This window comes from Delphinapterus leucas, chromosome X (assembly GCF_059928025.1).
Source record: "Delphinapterus leucas isolate spDelLeu-1000000601 "Yukka" chromosome X, BTC_Dleu_Yukka2, whole genome shotgun sequence".
NCBI lineage: Eukaryota > Metazoa > Chordata > Mammalia > Artiodactyla > Monodontidae > Delphinapterus > Delphinapterus leucas.
Genome location: NC_143150.1, coordinates 126,197,269 through 126,224,255, shown reverse-complemented (window position 1 = coordinate 126,224,255; position 26,987 = coordinate 126,197,269). Strand labels below are relative to the sequence as shown.

Genomic DNA, 26,987 nt, shown 5'->3' with positions numbered 1-26,987 from the left:
ATCTAAGGCCTATAGTGCAGATGTAATTTACAAGGATTGTGTTGGGCAACACCTGTCCAGCAGGTGGGAAACCTGAGTTCCCATCCTGGAGCAAACCACTTCCTCATCGACAATTGAGTTTCAAATGAGTGACAATCAGCCTTCACTTGCTTCAGTGTCACCGGTTACGTCCCCAAGCCACCTGATATTTTTTACTAGCTCTTTAGCTGTGTATGTATAGTACTGCCAGTATCTATTACACTTGGACTTGGGGATAGGGAAGTGTACGTTTGGAATGGGGAGCGAGTTCATTCACTAGATTTAATGCCAGGGAACGAAGGCTTTGCTTAACTTTTTATTCATTATGGCACAAGTAAGAAATTTAGGAAACACCACTGAAAATGTCATCGCCAATATGAAAATTAAGAGTAGCATGTTTTATATTAAAAAAACCATCTTTTTCTATAATACACATTCCCTTATGAAGTGAAAAAAAATTTTCATAAAATACTGAAGCGAATTGCCACCTGCTGGCCAAAAATTGTTTTGCAGCTGAAAAACTTCAAATTTACTACCGCACTGTGGTAGGAACACTTTACACTACACATAAAATTACCAAAGAAAACATTTCCTCAGCCTTTGGCACAATGTAAATACAGAGCTTAATCTTTTTCCAAATATGACTTACTTCACAAAGCACTGCATATAATTTGGTTAATACTGATTACGGGGCAAAAGGAAAAACCATGTTCTGTAACTTGAATACTCTCTTTTGACCCTCAAACACTTTATAGTTGGATTCCAGTTTGCAGTTTTGAAAAATACATAAAAATCGTACATTATAAATATATATTATATATGGTCTATATAAAATTGAATTTGACCTAAAATGGGAAGGACAACTTCTTAATTATTCTTTCTTTGTCAGGCACGGCCTTTCTCTCTGAATTCTTTCTGAACAGATTCTAAAAATATATTCCATAATGTACCAAATTTAATATTTTCCCTAAAACATATTCAATATGAAAAGGCATTCAGTGACTATATTTTTCGTATCTCACTACTAGAGAAAAATATGGCTTCTCATATTCTGTTTTATTTTGTTTTGTTAGTGTTTCCCTCAGGCATCGAAGGAAGGGCTGTCCCCAGTTAACAAGCTATGGCCAAAGCACAGAAACCTGCTTGTGCGTATTCTAGAACACTCTATAGAATCTCATTACTTAGAATAAGTGATTTAAAAATGTGTTCCTTCTGTTTTCTGTGAATATAACATATAGGATTATCATACATAATCTGTTACAGAATATACAAGAGTCAAAACTGAAGACACATAAATACAATTAAGCTATACCAAAGCAAGAGTTGTATCTTATACAGAGCCAATGTGAATAGCTTTTAGATTGGATATTAGCATCCACTTCTGGTTTTGTTTTTTCTGAAGGCTGGCTATGCAATAGAATCTTATTATAAATGGCCAGGGTCCTAGTGCTCTATATCTTTAAGTGAACTGACTTTTCTCGTGTTATTTTTTTTTTTAAAGTGTAAAAGAAGAAAAACAAGTAAGTGCCCAATTGTCCAACACCCACTTTTTCCCCTACTGAGTGGAAGAAGGCTGTTTGGGACGTGAGGGCTGAGCATGGAGGGCTCATCTCATACCAGCGTTTCCGGGAGGGCATCGGGGTTGTCGGTGGATAAGAGCTCCCAGATCTGCCACCGCTCCCTCTGCCAGTCGAGCCAGCTGGGTTCCCCCAAGGTCTTACTGTTCCGATCGCTGGCGGGACTGGGGTAGGCGCTGCTCGCTTTCTGCTGGGCGGCCTGACGCTCTCGCTCGGCTCTTTGGATTCCCTCTTCCAAAGCTGTTCCCGAGCCTCCTTCTGGCCTCTGAGGCCTCCACAGCGGCGGCTCCGCGGGCTGCTGGGCCGATGCTAGGGCCTGCTTCCCTGGACCAGGATATGGAGGAGGAGGCCTCTTGTCGCGCCTGGCACCCTCTGCAGGTCTCTGGTGCAGAGGCTTGGCTCTCCTCTGCAGCCAGGCCGCCTCCGGCTCGCGCTCCGCGAGGTCTTCGGTCCAGCACGGCTCCGGCCTTGGCCTTGGCGCGCGCCTCCCGCCCCCGCCGCCCTTGATGGGGGGCGTGCTGCAGACGCGGGCCACGGGGGCGTGCGCCCTGCACTCGGCGATGGTGCTCGTGGTCTGAGTCCTGCCACTGACCTGCGCACTGCTGTCCAGTTCCATGGGGCTCCCCTGCCACCGGGGCCAATTTGGGGACAGGTTCCCTTGCGAAAGAGAACACGGCCCCGGTCGGAGGGAGCTGCTTTCAAAAATGTCTCCGTAGGAACCTGGGAGCCGGAGAGAAGGGCGAGAAATGGAATTGGTTTGTAGAACCCCTGTCGGGATGCCCTGTTATCTCCTTCCTACTGCCAATTTCAAAAACTGAAGAAGCGCCGACACGCTTAGTTGTTGTTGCCTAAAGTAAAAGACCTCCTAGTAAGAGACATGTGCAGTGCTTTTTGATTACTGGCACAATTCGTGAAGCAGCTCCAACGACAGATGCCTGGACTCCGACAGGTTAGCTGTCAAATGCAACCGGATAGTCCTTGGCCCTAAGTTATGTTTTAGGAAAGCCCCCTTCTGCGTGGTTATGAAAACTTTTCTGAACCTAGAAGGTGAAAGGAACATTCCCTTCCTGTTCAGTGCAACTTGCAATCCAGAGGAGACACAAACGTTTCCATGTTTCTATTGTGTCAATTAAAGCTGTAGGAATAATGAAATGAATCAAAAGTGCCTCATTTGGTGCCAGAAGATAATGAAGACAGCAGCCGCTGTGTACGTTCCACCACCTCCACTGTGGGAGAGACCGGCTCGTTGTTCACCAAATCGTCCCCTTTCCCTACTGGATGACATTTCCCAGCCTCCGTTGCAGTTAGGAGGGCCACATAAATGAGGTCTGGCTAACACATGTGCAGAGGTGTGATGTGAGCCATTTCTAGGCCTGGTCTAATAAAAAACTGAACAAACAAACAAACAAAAACCCAAATGCACTCCTAGTCTTTCCTGCTTGCTCCCTTCCTTTAACTTCTAGCCCAGGATGGAAAAACCACGGAAGACTCCAGCCTCTGAGGATGGGGGAGCCACTGGCTAGATGGAACTTGAGCCCCTGAATGACTCTGTGGAACAGAGCACTCCCACCCTTAATCGTCCTGCACAATCCACAGTGGACTGGGCGGTGAGGGAGAAATCAACCTGTGAGAGGTTAAGCCACTGACATTTAGGGGGTGTTTCTTACAGCAGTTAGCCTTCCCTAACTGATACAACTTTCCTCAGGAAATTGAAAGGAGAGCAAAACAGTGCATTTCACAAGCAAACGAGGGGTTCCTGGGGCCTATGTCCCCAGGCTGCCTTTTTCCTATGGATTTGCACTGTCCTCTCATTTCTTTTTAGCAGGCAGGGAAAGAGAGCAGATCATTTTGGGGAGAGAGGGGCATATGAGCATTTATACAGGGACAGATCAGAGTTGAAACAGCGAAGGAAAGCAGAGGAGAATATCGTGGAATACTTTATCCTTGGGGGGAAAGGCAGTAAAGCACTTCATGGGATACAATGAGATGTAGTTAGATAATGGATCAGTAGTCAAACTGGATTAGAGGCCATTAAATTAAAAATGTACCACGCTTTAAAACTGTAATATGGGAGGTGTTACAAAACAATGAGAAAGGGAACATATACACACATGTACACACACATATACATACATACACACACATTTGGGAGAAACAATAAAACAAAACAATTTACACACTTCATGCAATATATTAACATGTATTCCAGATGGGTTAAAGAATTAAGGGTTAAAATAATGGAATACTATGAAAGGGAAAAGTGCATAGATGACTGACTCTCCAATGCTTAAGTAAAAGTAAAGATTAATTTTGTGAAATAATTCACAACAAGAGAGAGTGATAGACTTACTTATATAAAACATTGAAAAAATTTCAGATATCCAAAAAGGGGAAAAAACTGCAAGGGATAATAATATCAGTGGCAAACAAAGGGGACAAAGGGTTAACGTCTTTATGATAGGAAGAGTTTGTAAGAAGCAATTTTAAAAACACTAGCATACACAAATAGCCAATGACATAACTGATAATCAGTGGGGGAAATTCAGCTGATCAACAGAAAAATGAAAAAATACTGGTGAGAAAGAAAGGCAAATGAAAATAATACAATTTTGCTCTTTAAGGAAGCCAAAATGCAAACGCAGTGATGTGCAATACGAATGAGGTTCAAGTGACACGGACAGTACAGTGAAATGGCACTGCCACCTACAGCTTATGGGGCATAAGACAACGCATCTTCTGTGGAATGTGAAGTGACCGTACCTCTGAATTCTTGAAAAGGTTCATCATTTTTGACCCACTTTCCTATTCTGTTTTTTTGTTTGTTTTGTTTTTGTTTTTGCTGCACCACGCGGCTTGCAGGATCTTAGTTTCCCAACCAGGGATTGAACCCAGGCCCTCAGCAGTGGAAGCTTGCAGTCCTAACCACTGGACCACCAGGGAAGTCCCCCACTTTACTATTCTGGATTTGTAACTGGCTTTCTGAAATTTTGTGAATTTGTTAATAACTTAAAATACCAAAAAAAAAAAAAGTTACACAAAAGAGGTCCCTGACATCATAACTTATCACAACATCAATAAAAAATGGAAACAACTCATTGTCCCAGCATTGGGCTCTAAACTACGAATATGCATCTGGCATACTACATGGCTCTCAACAATAATAATGGAAAATAACTGGAGAATGGACGGTAAACAAATCACATAAAGGTACACAGAGAGAATGACTGTAACTATTTTTAAAAACTCTTGCAGATGAAACGAAATAAAGTCAAAGACTGATGTACTTTGGTGGAAAGGATAAGTATAGCTTTATCCCTTTTTTCTCTGTTTCCAGCATTTTCCAAACAATATTACGATGATAGTAAGGTGAAAATGAAAGGAAATTAACTTAAAAAGTAAATGAAATACCAGTTTTAAAAAATTATCCTTTACCTGTCATTCCTGGGTCTTTGGATCCACTTTTTAATGTTGAATGCCAAGTTCCCCAGATATTGAAAGCCTCCTCTGCCACATCTAGGAAGAAGTGTATAAAAAAGGTATGTAACTCACAATCAAACCGAAGAGCAAAACATCAATAAACAAATATGTTTATAACATCTCTTTTGCTCAAAGTACTATATTCGAGATTGTGATGGATACAAGGCAGAATACGATGCAGACCTGCCTTTTAAGACGCTTATTCCATTTGAGGTTTACAAAAAGGCTCTTTCTCTATGATGGCTGTGGTAGACAGAATAAGGACTCCCACAAAGATGTCCGTGTCATGATCCCCAGAACCTGTAAAGATGTTATATTCAAAAGGGACTCTGCAGGTGTGCTTAAATTATGGATTTTAAGATGAGGAGATGATCCTGGATTATCCGTGCGAGCCCCATGTAATCACAAGGGTCTTTATAAGAGGGAGGCAAGATTGAAGATGCTACGTTGCTGGCTTTAAAGATGGAGGAAGGGGCCAGGAACCAAAGAATGCGGGCAGCCTCTGGAAGCTGGAAAAGGCAAGGAAACAGATTGTTCCCTAGAGTCTCCGGAAGGAACACAGCCCTGTGGACCCATTTTAGATTTCTGATGTCCAGAACTGTATGATAATAAATTTGTGTGTTGTTTTAAACCACTAAGTTTGTGGTCTTTTGTTACGGCAGCAATAGGAAACGAGTAGAATTGTGACGGGTGGCAACAGCTCTGACCGCATTAACATACAGACAGAGGAATAGTTATAGTTTCTTTATCTGGCAGCAACAGAGTCAGTCCTGCACGTAGTTATTCATACATCCCCTTAGTCTGTCTGTAAATATTTACAGCCTAAGGCACTATCTTAGGTGTTTTCACCGTCTCATTTAATCCTCACTACAATTCTGATAATAATGATATTTCTAGAAGCAAACGTCTACTGGATGCTTCCCTGTGTTCCGCAGTTCATACGCATTCTCTCATTTGATCCTGAAGAGATGACCCTGAGTCCATTTTACAGATGAGGCAAGTACTTTCGCATTTTAAAAATAAATTTTATGCCTGATGGGAACATGGGTTACTGTTTTCATTGTAAATTTAGAAAACATTTTGACACGAATATTTGTAAAATTAAAAAAACTGCTGTGATTAGAAACACCAAAAAAAAAAAAAAGCCCTTTCAGAGTGGCTCTTCGGATTAAACTATGAATTTGAGATAAAATAGTAAGAATTTGTACCGTGTCTTCCAATTATTACTTTAAAAGTGTCCTGTTGAGTCCTGACCCTGAGGAATTACTCTGTGGAGGGAGAGAACAGAACCAAACATTCGGTGGTCAAATGAATTTGAGAAAAGCTGCAACCCATACCCTCCCTCCCATTGTGGAAATCCATGGTGCCCACTAGCACTTTAAAGAGTTTGAGAACTTGTACAGTAGAGAGACCGTTAGCTTGGTTAACCCAATATCTCCCAAATGTATTTGACCATGGAAACCTTATTCTGCCTAAAAACGTCATCTCCCATGGAGACCTCTTTGGAACATGCCAGCTTGTTATATAGTAAGTTCAGCTTGTTCCTTTTATAAAAGTTAACAGCAATGGTTCGGTGACATCTTAGCCTAACAAATATGCACCCCAACCCACAGGCCAGGACACATAAAGTTCCTCGGATGCTGGAGCAGAAAAGTCAGCTGGGAATGTCAGGGGCTGCCAGAGCTTGAGACTGCTTCCCAGCTAGCTGGGTCTGCAGGGACTCAGACTCAGAGTCGGTGTTTGGCAGGTCCTCAGTAAATGCTCATTGAATTAGAGAAACGTGAAATGGTGAAGGGATGGAGAGGAGGTCCAAAGCACCCACATCAGGCCACATGCAATCAAAGTCACTGGTGGAGTTACCTTTCCCAAGCCTTGGTCCAGGAGAACTCTCCCTCGACTTCGAAGATGGCAAGTGGCCCACCCGCACATACTGCTCTGGCCCTTTGTAAAGCTTCTCTGAGCCCCCCGGGGCCACGTCCTCTTGCATAGCCAGCAGGGAGCGCTCGGACAGCACTGGGGAGTTGTTGTCATAAGGGGAGAGGTCTCCGCTGGAGGCCTTGTTGGAATCTGTGGACGAATGCCTTCCTCCCATGGAAAAGGAAACTTCCGACCTCAGCATGTCAGGGCTTCTGGCACAAGGAGACAATTACAGGTGCGTGAGTGTGTTAACAATGAGCGACCAGATTCAAACAATCCGACGGTTTCACACAAGACAGGAGGAGAATGCATGGACACGGGCTGAAACAAAAGGAGCTTCTGAGCAAGGTTCCGAGACTCCTGTGTCAATAAGGTGAAAGCGTTTCTATGAAGTGGCCAGCAGATGGCAGTAAAACCCAACAGATGTTACAGGAAACAGCAAGGCGAAGTGGGGCGGGGGAGGGTGAAACACATGGATGCCTGTCTTCTCCAAGGTGCATCACTGAAATGCCTGTTGGATCAATCCCTGTTTCGATTTAAAACTTAAAGTCTGATGCTATCTGTTAAGTAGGGAAAACTGTAGATAACTCTTACTTTCCTCAATATCCTGAATTAAAAATAATTCAGCTAAAACTGTGATTGAAACTTTACACGTAGTTCATTATGGCTTTACGGACACCTTTTCTCCCCGCACCCCAATACTTAGTGTAAGTGAATCCATCCTTCCTGAGGACGAGGACAACAACGATGATGCTGCTGATGTGATGACGATGATGACGACGATGACGATGCTGCTGCTGGTGGGAATAACTGTTTCATGGTTAAAACGGTGGCTAAAAGGATAAATATATGACCATCACTAGAGTCCATTGTATTTAAATACACCTAAAAAGACTCTACAAGGCACTAGTGCTTTTACAAATTGATGTAAAACGTACTAGTTAGCATATCCATTAAGGTTTATGTGTGCATGAGTTGTCACAGCAACAGAAATAACCGTGAAAACAGTGAGCGGAACAGGAAGATGAGAACAGCAGGAACGTGACAAGAGTGTTGAAAGTCTTACCTGGGAACATCTGTATTTTCTACCTTCCTCAAAACAGTGGCCCTGACATCTTAAAGGGAAATGATCACAGATTGATGACAAGTTCCCAAACCCGTTTCTGTTCCCCACCCCCCACCCACGCTCCCCCACTTCACTTCTCTTTACTTGTCTTTGCTTTCTTTTGGTTTAGTTTTTCAAAACAAATCCTTTGTGATCTTAAAGAAGGTAAACCCATGCCCGAGGCAAGGCTTTCCTGACCAAAGGGTTCTGTGCATGCAACACGGAGGAAGGACGCTCTCAGGGGGTCTAGCTTCACGGTGGTCTCCAGCAGGGGGTAGTGCCAGGGGAAAGCATCTCAGCAGCTGTGTCATGCTTTCCCTGTCACCGAGGCAGCTGAGGGAATTTCTTACCCACATGGAATAAACAGTCCTTTCCTTGCCTCCTGTTTAAACCGATGACCGATAACCTTATGGGAAAGAGCCAGAGGACAACCACGAAACTTTAGGCCTCCAGTGAATGAAGGAAAAATAAAAGGAACTTACTACTTCTGCTGGGAAGTGGGGGAAAAAAACGATTTAACCTCCACCATTTAATTAAAGGGGGAACCCTCCCTAATTCTAGTGGAGGGGACACAAAACAAACCAAATGGACACTTGTCTGTCGTCATGGGGTTCGACTCTCGTTGAGGATGCTTTACTACGAAAATGAGAAAAATACGAACGTGTTGAATTGGTAGCAACACAGAGCTCAGCTCAGAATCAGGGTCCTACGTTCTGACCAGGGCTAGATATCAAATTGCTGGGCTAATTTCAGTTGTCTTCCCTGTTTAGTTGGCATTTTTCCATTCATTAACGAAAATGTCTTATGTCTACTCGGCAAGAATAATCATAGTGTTATATCGATAAGAGTGGGCACATAAAGCCTTATTTTATGGGCTGTTTTAAAGAGAGTCAAGTCAATTCACTTGCCAAAACAAAATAACTATCAGGGCTTCGAATGCTTTTTGGCCCCTTTACAATAGGAGGAAAGTTTCGGAAAGGTCGTATCGTAGCTCATGGATACCACAATAGTTCGGTCTCATAGCTGGCTCTTCTGTCTTACAAAACATACAGAAGAGCATATATTGAGCAAAGTATGATAAGTTGCAGATTCAGCCGACAGTTATGTGCATAAAGAAAAACACCTCATGAAAGAAATTTCTTGAACATCTCAGTACTAGGGACATTTGGGTTTCTCCCAGGCAAGCAGGTTATTTTTACCTACTTGGAGGTAAAAATTCTCTCTCCACATAGAACCACGGGTCATGAAATAAAGAATGTATCTCTCTTTGCAACGACCGCTAAAAGGCTCTGAGGAATTGGGGCTCCACTCGAGTTGGCGTATTGGAGCTTGTGTGATATTGGAGCTTGTGTGAAGCCTTTGTGTGTTTCACACCCCAACTCCATCTTACCTTATCACTCTTTCCATGCTTTCCTTTCCCTGGCCTTTCAAGTTACTTACTATGATATTGTTCCACTTTACATATTTTTGCGAGCTGCTTCAATACATTGTTTTTGGACTGGTGTACAGACAGGGAAATCAAGTCCATGTCGCTGGGGGTATTAAAAAGGCAGCATGCTTCATGAGAGCATTCAGTTTGGTTAAAACAAAACAGAGAACAATAACGGCAATAACAAAAATAACTGAAGCTGTCACATTGTTTTTTCCTCCATGATCATGGCTGTGATGGGATCTGATCCAGCAGAGGTGAGGTGGCGGGGGGGGGGGGGGGAGGTGGAAAGCCACTGTCCTCTTCCTCTGTCCTTTGGGCTGACTCTGCAAAACCTCACTCAGCGGTTCTGATGCGGCCGCATCGCTATCACCTGGGAAATGCATTACTTGTTGGAAATGCAAATTCTCAAGCTCCATTCTGGACCTCCTGACAAGACTGGCCACCATATGCAGGGCCCAGGGCAAAATGAACATGCGGGGCCCTAAGATTAAAAAAATGATTAGAATTTCAAGACGGTGACAGCAGATCACTAAGCCAAATGGGTGCTCCTTCTGAGTACGGGGTTCAGCCCATGAAGCTGGCTTGGCCGATTGAAAGGGAACCTCTGGGGGCAGGGCTTTAAGAGCCCTCCAGGTAATTCTGATGCTTGGGGAAGTTTGAGAACCCCAGATACCAAACCTACCTGCCTTCCCTCAACCCACAGATGTGACCGTGAGCTATGGATCTAGTGAGAGTCAACTCAGGAGGGAAACCACAGATAGTGGCCGAAACCTCAGCCCTGGCTGGCAGCGGGGGTAAATGTGGCGGTCCTGACCTTGAGGTGGCTGGCGCCGCAGCTGAGTAGAGGAAAGTAGTGTGCCCAACGCAGCCAGCTCCGGTCTGCAGGATCCGGATAACTGAACGTCGTTTGGTGATGGATCAGAACGTGTTAAGGGGAGGGGGGGCAGGAGGGGCCAACCTGCCTTTCTCCGCTCCTCTGTGTCATTCTCCTAAGTCCACCCATCAAAGTCACCACAGCTGCGGCCCCAATCAGGGGAGAAACTGCAGGAGGTGGCTAGAGCTAATCCCTGGAGGTAGAGGTGAATGAAGCAGACACGGACCACGAACCTCCTCAGGGTGGCTGGGGTCACAGCCAGGGACACGGGCAGGTGGGGACACCCCACGAGAGGTGATACCTCTTTTCCCAGCCAGCGGATACTGATTGAGTGCCCATGGCAGACAGCCTGTGGTGTATACACTCATGTGAGGTAACCCCTTGGCCTGAGAGAAGCACAAAAGTTGCTATTTATGTCGAGTCCGTTATGTGGCAGAAATTGTACTAAGCTACTGTTAACAACTCTCCTTGTTTCTGATCACAAGTCTAGAGACGAGCCAAAGAAATGAGGAGATATCAAAATTACATGTCTTTCTAGCAGTACCGGCATTAGGGGTCGAGACTCCTAAAACTTATTTCATAAATACTATTCAAAATGATTAAAAATCAAGAGTAAAATGCTTGTTTTATGCTTAGAGCTGGTGGGCCCTTTTATATGTTTAAAGTATTTCGTATTTATCATTTTATTTTCTCGGCAGAGGTCAATAAGATGGTGGCCAAATGTGCCTAAGAACCCATGCCCAAGAACTGTCTTTCCACACGACAGCCCACCAATTAATAAACAAAATAAACAAAATAAAACTCCTCAGAACTCTCACTATAACACTGGCAGTTCAGAGTTTTAAAACATTTTAGTGTCATTCCATCGCTTTATCATTAAATCAATTGGAAACAAATCCAGGACCCTCCCTCTGGAAAATAAGACAAGCAGCCACCGACGTCTTCTCTAAGATTTGCCTCTAAAATGATTCTACTCTAGGAAGACAATTTGAAATTCAACACTCCGAGTAAAGGCAATAAAATATTCATGCATTTATCTAAACTATTTATTCTAACCAGTGATTCACTAGATGAGAAATCATTTAGAAGCACAAAATGTTCCCTCTTCCTATGTCTTGGAATTTCATGGATTTGAGTGGATGGATACACTGCCAGTTGACATGGGGTTGCTTCCATGAATGGAGAGCTTTCCCGTGAGACCTGAAAGCCCCGGGACCATCCACAGCATGCATGGCCAGTCTCAGCCAACCAAACAAGCATGAGATGGACGTGGAGAGCTAATCACTTTCTCACCCTTAGCTGGTCCCTCCAGGTCAGGGTGTAAACACGCTGGCAGGGTACTGTGGGCAGGCCTGTACTGCAGCCGGAGGCACAGAACTTGTTCTGTGGATAAACGGAAAACTCCGGTTCAATCACCGGAAGTGGCCAGCCCAGCCCCTCACTGAGCAACCCCAGTGAGAAACACCTTTGGGGATTTCGAACTTGCATCGGCTTCATGCTTGGCTTAGCCATGAACGGGTAAACCTCAGTCTGGTGGAACTCAAAGCACATAACCATCTCGGACACTATTAACGGTACCAGGAAAGGAATCCACTGCCACAGTAGCTCTGGACTTATGGACGATTTTCACATTCATTATATGCTCAGTTCTGCAAAGCATCCCTTATGCAGAATCCTAGGGACAAATGCTCCCTGCTCCAAAGAGACGCGGACCTGGATCCGAACTCCCACCAGGAGATAAAGCCAGCATCCGGGACGTTAGAATTCGCCCAGGTCTCTTAACATTTTTTGATATGTTGCTCATCAGAGATTTTTGGTGTTCACTTTGATTTTTAAAAAATGCTACACTTCAATATTGTTCATTTTGATGACCGTTTTAACACACCCTTAAAATCTGCACCTCACTCCCCTCACCCTAGTCCCTGCCCTGCCACGATAATGTACTTCTGTTCTGTTGCAAATGCCTGCGTTTTAACATACTTTGTCCTCTTTGACTCCATTCTCATCCCCTATTACCTTACAACCCTAAATCAAGGGGGAGGGTCTATTTTAAGTATCTTTGAAGAAAAGAGCACATAATTCTAATAAATATACCAGACAAGCAATTAAAAAACTGGAAGTCTTTCATTGTTAGTGATATAAATCTCTTCTAATCTCCTCTTGGCATTCCATTTTAGTTGAAGCCAAAAATGTAAGTAGACAAGCACAAGAAAAAAATACTGAATCCTACTCTCACTCCCCCAATTCTGTTGTCACACATAAAGAAGGGAAAAGACTCAAATCAAAACATTAAATTCCCAAATATCACTAAATGTTTCATCTTTCAAAACAGAAATTTTGATGAATATGTTCTCGTTCTTGGTTTGACACTCTTTTGAAAACTTACTTGTCCACTCCAGATAAAATCTTGTGCAGTTCCCACGTGGGGCACAGGAATCTAAAACCGTATTTAGGTATGTGAACTGATGGCAAAGAACAGAAGCTTCAGGAAAAAGAATCAAAGGGTTGGAAGAGAAAAATGAGGCAGGTCGTGCATATCACTGCACTTATGATGTTCATTTTAGAAGCTACTGTTGCTTCCCACTCTGTGGTCTTCCTGCAAATCCTTTCCATTCTTACCTTTTATAGCCCTCGTAGCTGAGTTTTCACTAAATAAGGTCTTCGGAACAAGAATTCTGTCCATTCCCATTGCGCCACAGCTTATCCAGATTCTCGACCTCATGACCTGCAAACACAATCGCTTCCAGTCCCTTCAGAAATCTACCTGGCCTGGTGCGAGCAGGTCATGTTCCCAACTTCAGTGCCTTTCACCCTCACCCCTCTGTCTGTTCCAGAACTACGCCATCATCCTGATGCCAATCAGATCAGGTGAGCTCTGCCTTTCAAGACAGTGCCACAACTTAACGTGGATGGGTTCTCTCGCGCCATATTGCCTTCATAGGTTGCTATCTCATGGACAGCAAGGTAGAATCTAGTGACACCCAAGTTTTTGGTAAGTAGCTGTAAATGAACAGAATGGTGAAATTCTAAGTAATGTGATAATAATCGCTAACAAGTACTAAGCATTTATCTAAAAACCAGATTCTATTCTAATAGCAGAACAACTCCATAAAGTTAGTGTGACTTTTTATCTCTAGTTTACAGATGAGGAAACTGAGACAGAGAGAGATGAATTTCTTTACCCAAGACCGCGCAGTGGAACTGGAATTTGGACTCAGGCAATGTGGCTCTGAATCCAAAGCTCATAACCAGCACGTTGTATCATAGAAGGGTGTGCTATTGATGGATAATTGACATGTCAGTGTGGCCGGCACTGTCTGGCATTTGGGGTACTATAATTTGTCACCACTGTATTCTGTCGTTACCATGATCTATCATCACCGTAATTCTTTGCCGCTGCTTCTTGATTTAAGCACCGCTGCTAAGCTTGCTATTTAAGGGCTTCTGCCCTCTGTGCTGGCCAGCCTCTTTATCGTGTCCCCAGCCAGCTGACATATTTACTTTTATGACCAGGCCCTGATTCAAGCTCCCCAAACATCCAGGCCTATTGACAACCTCTCCAGCCTACAAAGTTCCCTGCAAATCCGTGCTCTTCTCAGAAGATATCGAAACTCCACGTGGATCTATGGTCCGGAGCGCTGGTTCCCTTCTTTGTCAACACAAAGACCCCTTTGGCATGTAACAAATCACCTACCTCAAGTCCCCGGATGGCAGTTCTTAGCCTGGCTGCTTGTGAGAAACACAGGGGAGCTTTTAAAAATCCCAGTGTCCATACTGCACCCCGGAATAAATGAATCCAAATCTCTGGGGGGGGGTGCCCAGGCGGAGCTGTTCTTCAAGCTCCCCAAGTGATTCGAACGGGAGGCAAGGCTGAGAACCCGGGGCTCAGCACGTATCATCTTCACCCTTGTAGGCCTCCTTCGACAAGTCTGCAAGTCCTTAAAGATGTACGCATTTATACAGAGAATGGACAGACAACAAGGTCCTACTGTAGAGCACAGGGAACTATATTCAGTACCCTGTGATAAACCATAAGGGAAAAGAATATGAAAAATGAATGTACATCTATATGGATAAATGAGTCACTGCTGTGCAGCAGAAATTAACAAAACATTGTAAATCAACTATACTTCAATAAAATAAATACTGAGAGAAGAAAAGAATATGCCTTGAGATTTTAAGCTTTTGCTACTCAAAGTTTGGATCATGGCCCAGCAGCATCACAGCATCATCTGGGGGGGGGGCTTGTTAGAAATGCAGTTTCTCAGACTCCCTCCCCTAGACCTACTGATTCAGAAAGAACATTTTAACAAGGTCTCCTGGTCACCTGGATGCATAGTGAAGTTTGAGAAGCACACCTTTGAAGCACGAAGAGACTACCTACGGCGCGAGGGTTAGGACTTTTCAAGCCTCAAGAGGCCATTAAAAATAAATATTTATTTACTAATGTATGTACTTTCACTTCACGGTAGCATCATCAACCTTCTGGGCTGCTACCTGACCTGTACCTAGAGGAAAACAACCACACACTCGCTTCTCCTCACTGCCAAAGTCTCCTCCAAATGTTTTCTGTTCGATACTGCTAGTCTCTGACATCTCCAGTGCTCCTGTGAGCTTACCTTCCTTTTCTTGAAGCCCTGACACTCACCTAAGAATCGTGGTGTAGGGTCAGCTTGCCTAGGCCTTACAATTCTTATTCCTATAGGGACAGGGAACAGAAGACGCTGCACCATTGTACAGTTTGGGATGGGCTTAATATGTACACTTCCTCCTTTTCCTAAGAGTAGGGAAAGAAAGGCTCACTTCTTGGCATTTACATGCAAAGAGCGTATTGAAAACCACATCAAAATAACTTCTAACATCTATTCTTCAAAGTATAATATTCATATATTTTAAAATGTCACATAAAAGCAGAAATTCGATAAGTCAAAAAGCAGTGGCTTTTTTAGGTGTGTGCTTTCTACCTTTCCCACAGAGAAGTGTTTTAAAGGCAGCTTAACGAGGGATTCACAAAGAGAAAGGCTGCCATGTCTGTTTTCTTGCACAGGGGAGGGAAATAAGTGAGTTCCTTTAAAGTCCGGTGACACAAGATCTCCTATGAAGAAAAGCCCTTTGTTTGTTTAAATTAGAATCTCCACCTTGATGATAGGAATCTAGGAACATTTTAAGTGAGCCCAATTCTCTGATATGAAACGCAAGACCATGAAATACCAGCCCGTGTATACAATCTGAATACATTTTTATTCCCTCGTGGCTCTTAGGGTTTGAATCCTGGCAGAATGTCTTACTTGAAGCAGAACTTATCTTGATAATGATTGGCACAGAAATGGATTTTTAAAACTGCTCTTGAAAGCACAATCCCCTTAAAAATTCTTCCCTGTTCTACAGGACATGGAACAAAACAATGTGCAATTCCTTTCCACCAAATTTCTCTAAAGAATGTAATTTTTACATACCTGAAATAGTTTTAAATGAAAATTAGTACATCACGTTCGACATCAATACAAAAGAACAATTTAACACGCGTCCACGTTTCTGAGATACCATTGAATAAGACATACCATGACAGTATTTTATGTATGACTCAGAGGGGAAAAAATGCTATGAATTAATTTAAGACATATCGTTGATTATAAGATTAACCTCAATTTCAGAGATGATAAAACCTGGGGGAAAATGTGTCTTAGAATTGTTGAAATTCAGTAGATTAACAAGCACAGCATAAGAGGATACTTTCACGAAGGAAACAACGTTTCCTGTCACAAATTTAAGGTTTGGTGTCATGGTGGCAACATCACTCCTGGTTCATGACGCGATATTATCCCCGTAACTAGCTTTGTTAAAGTTCACCCTCATACACTCTGCCTCTATAGCAAATGGTTAACATAAATCATAAAATCTGACTAAGGGGAAAATTCAGTGCTTCTCCTTTGGGGGAAAAATGGTGGCTAACCGTAGCCTACAGCAAGGCTTGTATTTCCCTCATTGCAAACATGGGTGCTTGTGTATACCGGCGTGCATTTTTCTCAAAAGGATGCTAGCTATAAAGAGCGGGAGAGTTAAGAGGGTGAGCATCTCTAATTTCATGGGTACCTAGGCCTTGGCTGAGGCCTGTCTTGTGGTTTGCTAATGCATCTGTCCCGTTGGTAAGTTACACACGTAAGATGCATCCAGGCGCAGCCTTAGGGGCCCCTAAGCACAGTTTTTAGGATTCTAGAAGTGGAATCACTGATGTACATTGCTGTCAGTTCCTGAGCTTCCTGCCAGTGTGATTTAGTAGGGTTTTTTTTTTTTTCCCAGTAAACACAGTCAAAAGGACCTCAAGGGGCTAGAAAAAGAAAAATGAAACAGAAAAATCCCATAAAGCACTTTCGAGTTTGATAAGTGGATTCGTAAGACAAGCATTTTCTGTTTAGGTGGATCGATCAGATTTGCCAGGAAGTCAGCAAAATTCCACTCAAGTCACCCTGCGTGGAGTTATGTAAACTTTTCTAATTCTTTGGAAATGAAAATAGAAATCCCCAAGGCGGCTTTAGAAGATGGAAAAACTGGCATACTCACGAAGATTGAGAGGCCTTTCTTCTGAGTAAATAGTCCACAACATCGGGATCGGTCTCTAACAGGCTCACCAGCACTTCATTCTGGAGATCCGGGGGAACCTGCAGGGGCCAAATGCTGAGGCATAAATAAAACCACTCCAGAAGGAGGCGAACTACGGTCATTGGCAACTTGACAACAGCATGGAAAAGGGTGCCTTAAAAGTTGTAAGAAAACAGAGTGATCTCTTGGTTAAAACCAAACCTACACCAACCCATACAGCCAGTTTCATTCTTAGGACAGACTGGATGATTACCAAATAGTCATATTCAACAGTCAATTCAATTCAAGTGGGGTGAATTGTCACGCCACTTGCGACTGGAGACACAGCCTAACCATTTGGGTACCTCTGTTGCTCAGACTCGATTTTCTCGGCCTTCAATAAGCAAAATATTGTGGTTAAGAGGAACGGTGTTTGTAATCTACTGTCCAAATGGGGACACTTTCTAGAGTTCATATTTAGAACTATGCCAAGACAAAAGGCATAAGTTAGGACTGTCTTGGGCAGTTCTGGAACATAGGATCAGTTTATCGAGGACAGGCCCTGGAGCCGGAGACTGCTTGTATTTGAGTCCCAGTTCCACTTGCTGGGTGTGGGAATTCTGGCAAGGTATATGACCTTTCCAGGTCTCAGTGCCCTCAACTGTAAACTAGAGATAATAAGAGTACTCACCACAAAGGGCTGATGTGGTGAGTAAAGGACTTACTACATGTTGAGAACTTAGAAAAGCACCTGGCAAATAGAAAACACTCAAAAACAAAATGTTGACTAGTACGTTTGCACGTGCCACTTTGTCATTCAGTGCCGGCCTTCACTCTTTTCTTGCCTCCTGGTCTATCAACAATTAAAAGTTTCTTGCTGGGCTTCCCTGGTGGCGCAGTGGTTGAGAGTCCGCCTGCCGATGCAGGGGACGCGGGTTTGTGCCCCGGTCCGGGAAGATCCCACATGCCGCGGAGTGGCTGGGCCCGTGAGCCACGGCCGCTGGGCCTGCGCGTCCGGAGCCTGTGCTCCTCAACGGGAGAGGCCACAGCAGTGAGAGGCCCGCGCAAAAAAAAAAAAAAAAAAAAAAAAGTTTCTTGCTTCATAATTTGATGAGGCATTCACTAGACTGTTATAGATGAGCTTCACGTGTTTCTCTAAGCCTAATCCTCAGTGCATTAGAAGATGACCTTACAATCCTACATCACTCACGTAGAAGTTTTTTCTGGGAGAAAAGACTGAACTCGGCTCCAGTGGTTTTCTACTCTGTAGATGCTGGTAGCTCAACCACAGGAAATTCCAACTGTTGAGGGAAAATACATGTTCAGTCTGATTCTCTCACATGTGAGCTCGGAGACAAGACCCTTAAATACCGTGGGGACACGTCTTCTGAGAACGAGTGTTGGTGGAAGAATGGCCTTCTGCCTCTTGCAGAACTCAATTCTTCCTGAGCTCTAAGAAGCTGGACGCAATTTTATTAACAAAAGCGGGGATGAAAAAGCAACAAAATGCTTTCCTCCTTTCATAAATCTATTCTTCCTACTTCATTCTGAATCGTCATTAATGACATTGCCAAACCCTAGTCACACAAGCTCAAAATCTGGGCTGGATTCAAGTTTCTCTGTGTCCTTTTCCCTCCCTGTTCGGAGCTGGGAGATCTACTTGATTTCATCTCCGTGATGCCTGTCACTTCTTCCCTCTCTTTCCCATTCCAACTGCAGTGATCCAGGTTTGAGTGTTCATCACCCATTTGGAGTGGTCATCTGTTGGCCATTACCAGCGTTCATCTCCCTCTTCTTATAACAGTCATACCCCAAGTTCCCTCTGGAGAACTAACTGCTCTCCAACCTCCAGCTGGAGGGTGAGGTGTAACCTAGCCTAAGTCAATGATCATTCCACTCCCAGACTACCGTGGTTGCCTGAGCGATGAGCATGTGACTGCATTAGAAGCAATGAAAAGCTGTGAGAATTTCCCAGAGGCTTCAGAGGGACAGGATACAGGGCCTGAGGCTTGTGCCGAGACTGAAGAAACCATTCCAAGCAATGGAGAGAAAGCAAAGGGCTCTCTTGACATCACTTGAGTCCTAGGTAAAGCTACGCCTGAAGCCACATCTGCTCTAGATGGTTCAGCTGTGCGAGCCCCCAAATTCCTTAAGCTGGTTTGAGCTTTTAGTTGAAAAGAAAGATATATCCTTGAGGCTTTGATGCAACAGCTTGCTAACTTGTGTACTATTTCCTTCAACTTGTACATCACATTTCTCCTCTATGTGGTTGTCAGAATGCTCTGATCAAGACACTTGATCAAAACCCCTTTTGATCAAAGCCGCTTACTTGCTTGCTTGCCTCCATCTGTATTTCTCATCTTCTCCCCTAGCAGTCATCCTCACACACCCGCGACCTCAGTAGCACTGTGCTTCTCACTCTGACCTTTCCCCGCCTCATTCCTTTAATTCGTTACATAAATATTTGGTGAGTGCTTACTGAGCGCCAGGCACTGGATGCTGGGATTCCGCGGCAGCAAACCCAGCAGACAAGAATCCATGTCTCCTTGAAGCTGACAGTGAATATGGGAAGGCTGGCATGAAACAAATGAACAGAAAACGTAGCATGGATCCCATGGAGAAAGGTAAAGCAAAGAAGGGCAGTGAAGAATCCTGGGCCAGGATTCTTGCAATTCGTGCAATTTAAATAGGACTGTCAGAGAAACTGACAATTTAGCAGATGAAGGAATTGAAGAAACTCATTCCAAGCAGAAGGAAGAAAGAATTAGCAAGATGTTGAATCAGGAGCAGTTTGGAGGCCAGTGAGGTTGGAACAGAGTGAGAGGAAGAAGGGAAGCGGTAGGAAGTATAGGTCAGGTAACCAAGGCCAGATGTTGTGCAGTCTTACTGCATGATAATGACTTCTGCTGTCAGTCTAAGTGGGTGGGGAGCCACCGGAAGTTTTGAGCAGAGGACTAACATGACTTGTCATCACTCTGGCTGCTGAGTTGCTAGGAGACTGTAGGGAAGCAAGGGGTGAAGCCAGGAGTGCAGATGGGGGCTGTCGATACATCCAGAAGAGAGATGATGGGGGGCCGAGCCAGCATGGTGAGCGGATGAGAAATATCCGGATCCTGGAGACAGTAGACGATAGCATTAGCTAATTGACTGGATGGAGAGAGAGAAGGAAGAGGGAGAGGGAGTGGGAGAGGAAGAAGAAGAGAGAATGACTTCAACGTTTGGGGCCTAGGCACCGGGGAGGATGGGGTTGCTGGTAACTGATGTACAGAAGCTGCAGGGCGAGGAGGGTCAAGGCTGGGGGGTCAAGATTAGGGCTGTGGCTTTGGTGTAAGACTGAGAGGCCTGTGAGACATCCAAATGGAGGAAAGATCCAGTACGTGATCGGAAATAAAGATCTGGGGTTAAAGGGGAGTCCTGGGCTGAAGATAGAGATTTGGGGGACACATATAGATGGTATTTAAAGCTCTGTGACCAAATGCAATGGCCTGGGAATGAGAATGGAAGGAGAAGAGAAGGGGCAGGGCTTTTAGGTCCAGGCTGAGAGATTGTTCTCTTACTATATTGAATACATTAAATAAATAAAAAGACTGATAATTTTGACAAACAACATGACCCAACAGATATACTTGATTACATCAGTTTTTCCAAAAGTAATATTCAAAGGGTGCAAATGAGAAGAGAGAGAGAGAACTCATTAAAAAAAAAAAAAAGAACAGCAAAGCAAAAAATAATATACGCCAAAAATGTATATATTGAATTTTTTAAAAAGAATCTTCCATGAGCAAATTAGGAAGACTATTTCTATTTTTGTCCAGTTGGGTTAAAATTTCCTACGCTTAGACATGTAATACAAAGTTTTGCTCCAAGCACCAATCCACCCCCACCAAGAATAAACAACTGGAGTGCACGGCCTTCAGAGCGGTGCACACATCACAATATTAGTTCTCTGAGAGTATATGGTGTGTCTAATGATAACTTATCAACTCAGATACATTATTAGAATAGGTCAGAGGAAGGATCATTATTGGAAAATAACTTGCCATAAAGTTTTGCAGAAATAGCATAATTTCTGCAATTCAGAGTTTTTACTCATTCAGCTAGGCTTTATTCCCAACCAATTATAATTACTGAGGCTTATTTTCTGTAGCGTATGTGACCTTTACTTGGTAACAAATGCAAATAGAAAGGGTCAGTGCTATAAACCTATCTACAGTTTCTTTTCGAAAAGACTCACGACACCGTTTTGGCTTGGAGACACTATTTACAAATAAGTGAAAAAATACAGCTTAAAAATGTGGATCCATGTATTGCAGGAAGAGTAGATAATATTTTCCTATGCATTATGCAAGACTGACTACAGTGTACATAATCCATTATTTTAATTAGCTTATTTATAGCCCACTTTGATTTAAGGCAGCTTCCAAATTTCATATGATAAAACCACATTTGTTTTTGTTTTTTAATAAAGGAATGGTTCAGAAAATTGGAACCAGTGGGAAAATGAAGGTAGAGAATTTGAAACGATGCCTGGAGCTGACTTTTAATATTCATACTACAGCATCCAGTGCTGTCTTCCCAATAATTCCTGTCATCTCTGTCCACATTTGCACATTTCATTTCCTATTATTTAATAAAAATTTCAAACTACTGGCTCAGTTCAATTGGATGAGCATTCATTTTCTATTAATTTAGATACTTAACAGAGAAACTAAAGTCAGGGGAATGAGCCGAATAGAAACATCGGCTTACAGTAAGTAAGAAGAAATATCCACGCAGGCCACTGACATACGCATTCCTTTTCAGTAATTAGGATGCTGTCGAAAGAATATCTGACCAAGAATCGATAGTTCCCGACGTCGCGTTTTGGCTCTGCTGCTTATAATTAATATAAACTTGGACACGTCGGCCATCTTCTTTAGGATTCTATTCCTGAATCTGAAAATCCGGGCATATCCTATCTGTCCCCTTTGCCTTTATGGAGATGTTATGGGGATCAAAAGGTCTAACAAATTCGAAAGTACCTGACTAGTTGCAAAGGACTTTAGAATTAAAGATTTTATTGGAAATAGACAAAATAATAAGTTAAACACTTAAAATAATAAAAGCAGATAGCTTGGAGATGCTCAATGTTTGTTCTGAGACTTCTTTCTTGACTAACAGCCATCGATTTCCACCTTTTATCCTGTGTGCTTGCAAAGAAACATCATTCTTCTCTTTTGCCTCACACTTCTGGTGGGTAACTAAGTTATGGGATTTCCTCTCGATACGTCTCCGTTCTTGACCACCCCTTGATTTCTAGGGTTACGGTGTGTGACCTCTTGGCCCCTCAGTTGCAATGTCTTGAAGCCAGACTCTGTGTAGCTTCTCCATTTTGGCTTTTTCTCCTGTGCCAGACCTCAAGTCTTTGGGCCGGTCACATCATCAGCAGGCAGGGATTATCTGACTTGACCACCTGGAACTGAGAGAGGGTCCTAAGGTTGCAGTTCCCTGTCAGCTGGCCTCCTTCACAGCTAGGCCAAGATCATCTGAGCCGATCCTGGCCAAGGTACCCTAAGGCGGGGGGCTCTTATAGAAGCTTCTGGAAAAGGTTCTCCTCCATATTGACAAGAGATGCAGGAGAGAAAACATCTCTCTTTGGGACTGGATGTGATAATGGCTGCACGAGGTGCTGGAAATGACTGTGGTCTCTTGCAGCTCAAGATGGCGGACCAGAGAGAGCATAAGTGCGAGTGAGCCGCTAAAATTGTGCCCCCAGACTTCTTATTATGTGAGATAATAAATCCTGATGTTTGCCACCACCTATAGTTGATTGTTCTCCACCTTGCAGTTGAAACTCCTACCTGCATAGCCACGACCTTTCACCCACTCACTCACTCACTCAATTTTATACGCTTCCAGAACACCGGGTAGGGTGGTGCCTTCTACGCAATGGATGCTGAATAAATGTTGCTGGAATGGCTACAAATAATAATAAAAAATAACCCAGAATTATTGGTCTTCATGGTGTACACTGGTTATGTTGCCTTTGTCTAGATGCTTCTCTCTACTTATAAGTAGTACCAATGTCAGGCTCTAGCAAAATTTCCTCGCTACTCATTTCTAGAGTTGGAAGATAAATTTCCTTCCCCAACTGAGGCGCACCAGAATTTTTCTAACAAGTTCTTAAACTACTGTTTCCATTAACAGAAAAACTCTAAAAATGAAAAGTATGACTCAATAATCAAGATTTTTTTCTTCTGGAATTTTGTATATAGTGAAATGAAAACTAAGGAGTAGGATCGTGAAAAACACATTACTTTTTAAAATCAACCAATTCTGGACATTTAAATGAAGGAACCAAACCCATCCCAAAGGGCTTCTTCCCTTACAATTTATTGTTTCAAATCAAAATCTCTACTGCGTTTCATGGCACAGGGAGATCAGCTCGGTGCTTTGTGTCCACCTAGAGGGGTGGGAGGGAGACACAAGAGGGAGGGGATATGGGAATACATGTATATGTATAGCTGCTTCACTTTGTTATACAGCAGAACCTAACACACCATAGTAAAGCAATTATACTCCAATAAAGATGTTAAAAAAAATCTACTGTGTTTTAGTCAACTGTTTAGTAACTTTAGATAATTTCTAACGGTACCATTTATGGTTGTTTTTATCTGGAGACTCAACTCCTTAGATTTTCATATGTTCCTTCAAAGGATAATGCTATCTCAAAACTCAAAAGAACTTTGGACTGTCCTGCTTCAGAGAAAAAATGTAAACACTGCACACATGAAGGAATAAAAAACTGTCACAATTAAAATCCACCCTATCGAATTCAAAATGAAACCTTGAATGATTGCCTAGGGTATAACTGCTATGATGTATTTTATTCCATAAACCAGAGAGAGTGAAAAATGGTTTGACTTTTCTCCATTTACTAAGTCACCATAACAAACCACTAAGGGCATCTGAAAGGGCGCTTCCCAGGACCCGATCCCACTGTACTGTCCTTGTGTAGGTGTTTCACACCAGTCCACCACTTGGCACTGAACCAAGAAGAATGCTTTGCATTTAAAACTCTAACAGTCCCCAGCAGAAGTACATGTCATTGGAAGTCATGATGATATTTTTTTTAAGCTAACAAACACACCGAGAGAAATCACTTTGGCTATTTATGGGAGCAAAAGCTCACACATGCGCAGGCCCAGCCTAGAACTTTTGTGTAGCTCTGGGGTGGAGGATGGCTTAATATTATATAAGGAGGTCTCAGTGCATTTAAAGGGCCAGAGTGCGTTAAGTTCAAGAACTTTTTCTCACGTGCCTGACACATGCGAGGCAGCGTTTTTGGCAGTCGGGGAGCATTATTGAACAAATATAGTCGAAGAGCCCAGGACTCATGGAGCTGTGATGGGGGATGACTCGAGGAAGGTGAAGAGCTGCTGCCCCTCTCCACCTGCGTGTGTCACCAACAGTGCATGCATTCTGTCACTACAGACAGGGACAAGGTGAGCAGGCTCTCACAGCCATCTGCTGGCCTGGACATCAAGTGGGTCGGTGTTATGGTCAGTCCAGAGGGATTAATGCTGTTGAAGGTCCCCTTTCTGCGCCATTTTCAAACTGGTTAAAATACTCTCCCCCGCCCACCCCCAGCCAAATGAATTCCATATCTGAGACGTCACATTAAAGCACCTCATCTTTTGTGAGGGGAGGCATCACACTGTAGAAATAACTCACTCAGTTGCCGCATCACTCAGGCGAACGACCTTGGCTTGCTCCTGGTGCAATGGTGGTGCAGTTGCGAAAAAGCTGGTGATGGACATAATGACTAGCCCGACCCCTGGCGCACAGACAGTGGTTATTTTAAAAGCAGTGGTTATATAAAAAGGGAAATGGAAATCGTATATAATTATCTGGATGGGGGTGGTCTCTTGTTCGATGCCCTGGATTACTGCTTGACTCCTTTTGACTTGGCATGTGAGAGAAGTTTTAAGAAAATGTAATTTGTGCCGGGAGAGAAGAGAACACAGAGCAAAGCCTGGCTTCTGAGCTTTGAGCCCTCATCACAGCCTCTGACCCTTGCTCCCAGTACTTCTCATTCGAAATTTCCCACGTGCGCTATGCTGATCCCCAGCTCGGGCTGACCAATGAGCAGGGTGGGAACGCGCTGGCGTTCCCACGCTTCCGCAGCAGGCACTTTCCATCAGCCCACAAGGGCGGTGCCTTCTCCTCTTTCCCTCTCTCCAAAACAGAAGGCCTAGTAGTATCAGCCCTGAGACTGAGCTGACTGTCTTCTCCACTCTGCTCTGAAGCTCTTAGTAATTCTGAGAGCCACGATGCATTTTCTCTGGCATTTCCGACATCAATTACAGAAGCCACAACCTTCCCAACAATTAATGTGTTCATGATTGAGCTGGTGAACGCTTTCTGACTCATGGTGATAACACTGACCATTTCTAGGTATGCATGATTCTTCTCTTTTATTTCCAGTGTTCCCAGAGAGAGCATCATTTTATGTTTTCCAATTTTTAGATAGTTGTTGATATCAGAAATGGACGGTTCTGATTTAAAGTTTGGGGGAATCTAAGGAGTATGGGCAGCAAACCCAAAACAAACAAACAAACAACAAAAATGCATTTTTCTCTAGCAATGCATTATCGCAGTGTGTTTTTGTAACAAATTCTTACCGAGCACCCATTTCCTGCCAAGTACTTTCCGGGTGCTGTGGCTATCAGTGAATAAAACAAACAAAAATCCCTGCCTTCATAAAGTTTGCATTCTATTAGGTTTCAACAAGCATAATAAATAAATATACAGTGAGCTGAAGGTGATAAGTGCTAGAGCTAAAAGAAAGAGAAGAACAAAGGCTAGGAGTATATATGTGTGGGAGTAGGTCGCAGTGTTACACAGCGTGGTGAGGGTAGGTTTTACTGCGAAGGCGACACCGGGAGGTGCTTTGATAGGGCAGGCACCTGATCAATTTCTTACAATAATAGCAGTGATCTCTCTCTCTCTCTCTCTCTCTTTTTGGAGCCCCTAGTATACGTCAGTTCCTGTCCTAAGTGCCTTAGGATGTCATTTCTAATTCTCAAAATAATCCTGTAAAGCTTCATCTCATTTTTGTTTTCAACAGAAAAAATGAAGACTTAGGGAAGGTAAGCATAGGGCCAAGATCACGTAGCAAATACATGGCTGAGCAGAGATTTGAATTCTGGGAGCTGATTCCAAAGCTCATGGTCTTCCCACCGTCTTGGGAGTTTCCCAAGATGTGGTTAGGAAACCATCAGAATGCCCTGGAGGTATTCATTAGAAAGTGCACAATTCTGAGCCCCATCTCAGTGCTACTACGTTTGATTCTCTAGAGTGCAGCCCAGGAATCTGAATGTCTGACAAATTTTTCTTGCGACTGTTGCATGTTCAAGTTGGTGAACCGTGGTTATGATCTGCTGCCTTGGTCTCTTGCTAGAGTGATCATGATGGCTGTTATCATGACCTCTTTCCAGCTCTAGGATTTCTAACCCAGTGCCTGAAAAGCAAACAACCGGTAAAAAGACTGTCCTAGCCACACTCTCGAACTGTGTGTCAGCCTCTAAATCTGGTTATCTTTTCTGTATTATGGGACCAAGCCAGGTTCTTTTCTGTCCTTTCCCATTAACTCGGATACTGGCCACTTGGGAGAGGCAGTCCAACATGAGAAAACGAAGGACATGATAACACTCAGAACAAGCTTTGGGTCCCTGCCAGGCCTCTGTGGCATCAGTTCTTCAATGGAATCGCTGCTTCTAGGATGCATTCTGCCTTCAGGGACAAACTCACAGCCACCTTTTCGAACAAGTTTCCCTTTCTGATGCCACTGGGAAGCAATGCCTCCCTCTCTGAGCTTGTAAACCCTTCCAAGGACTGTGAAACAGCACAATTGCTAACCACCTTTAACCATCAGGTCCTGTCTAGCATCATCCTTCCTTGTTTGGAATTACTGTGCTAATTCTGAAAGCTTCTTAAAACAAAACAAAATGAAACAGCTATCTACAT

General features: G+C 43.4%; 1 protein-coding gene across 3 annotated transcripts in view; it reads right to left on the bottom strand.

The window, feature by feature from the left end:
• Positions 1-321: 321 nt before the first annotated feature.
• The window catches only part of ARHGAP6 (Rho GTPase activating protein 6), a 268,140-nt gene continuing 241,474 nt past the window's right edge, over positions 322-26,987 (bottom strand). For 2 of the 3 annotated variants that reach the window (XM_022559851.2, XM_022559852.2), the window contains exons 10-13: positions 16,962-17,059; positions 6,933-7,201; positions 5,028-5,108; positions 322-2,315 (exon numbers count right to left, since the gene is read on the bottom strand). In XM_022559851.2, the coding sequence (XP_022415559.2) occupies positions 1,630-2,315; positions 5,028-5,108; positions 6,933-7,201; positions 16,962-17,059 (1,134 nt within the window). In that variant the 3' untranslated portion in view covers positions 322-1,629. The remainder of the gene's footprint in view (positions 2,316-5,027; positions 5,109-6,932; positions 7,202-16,961; positions 17,060-26,987) is intronic. The other variant, XM_089904800.1, reaches the window with a different exon arrangement.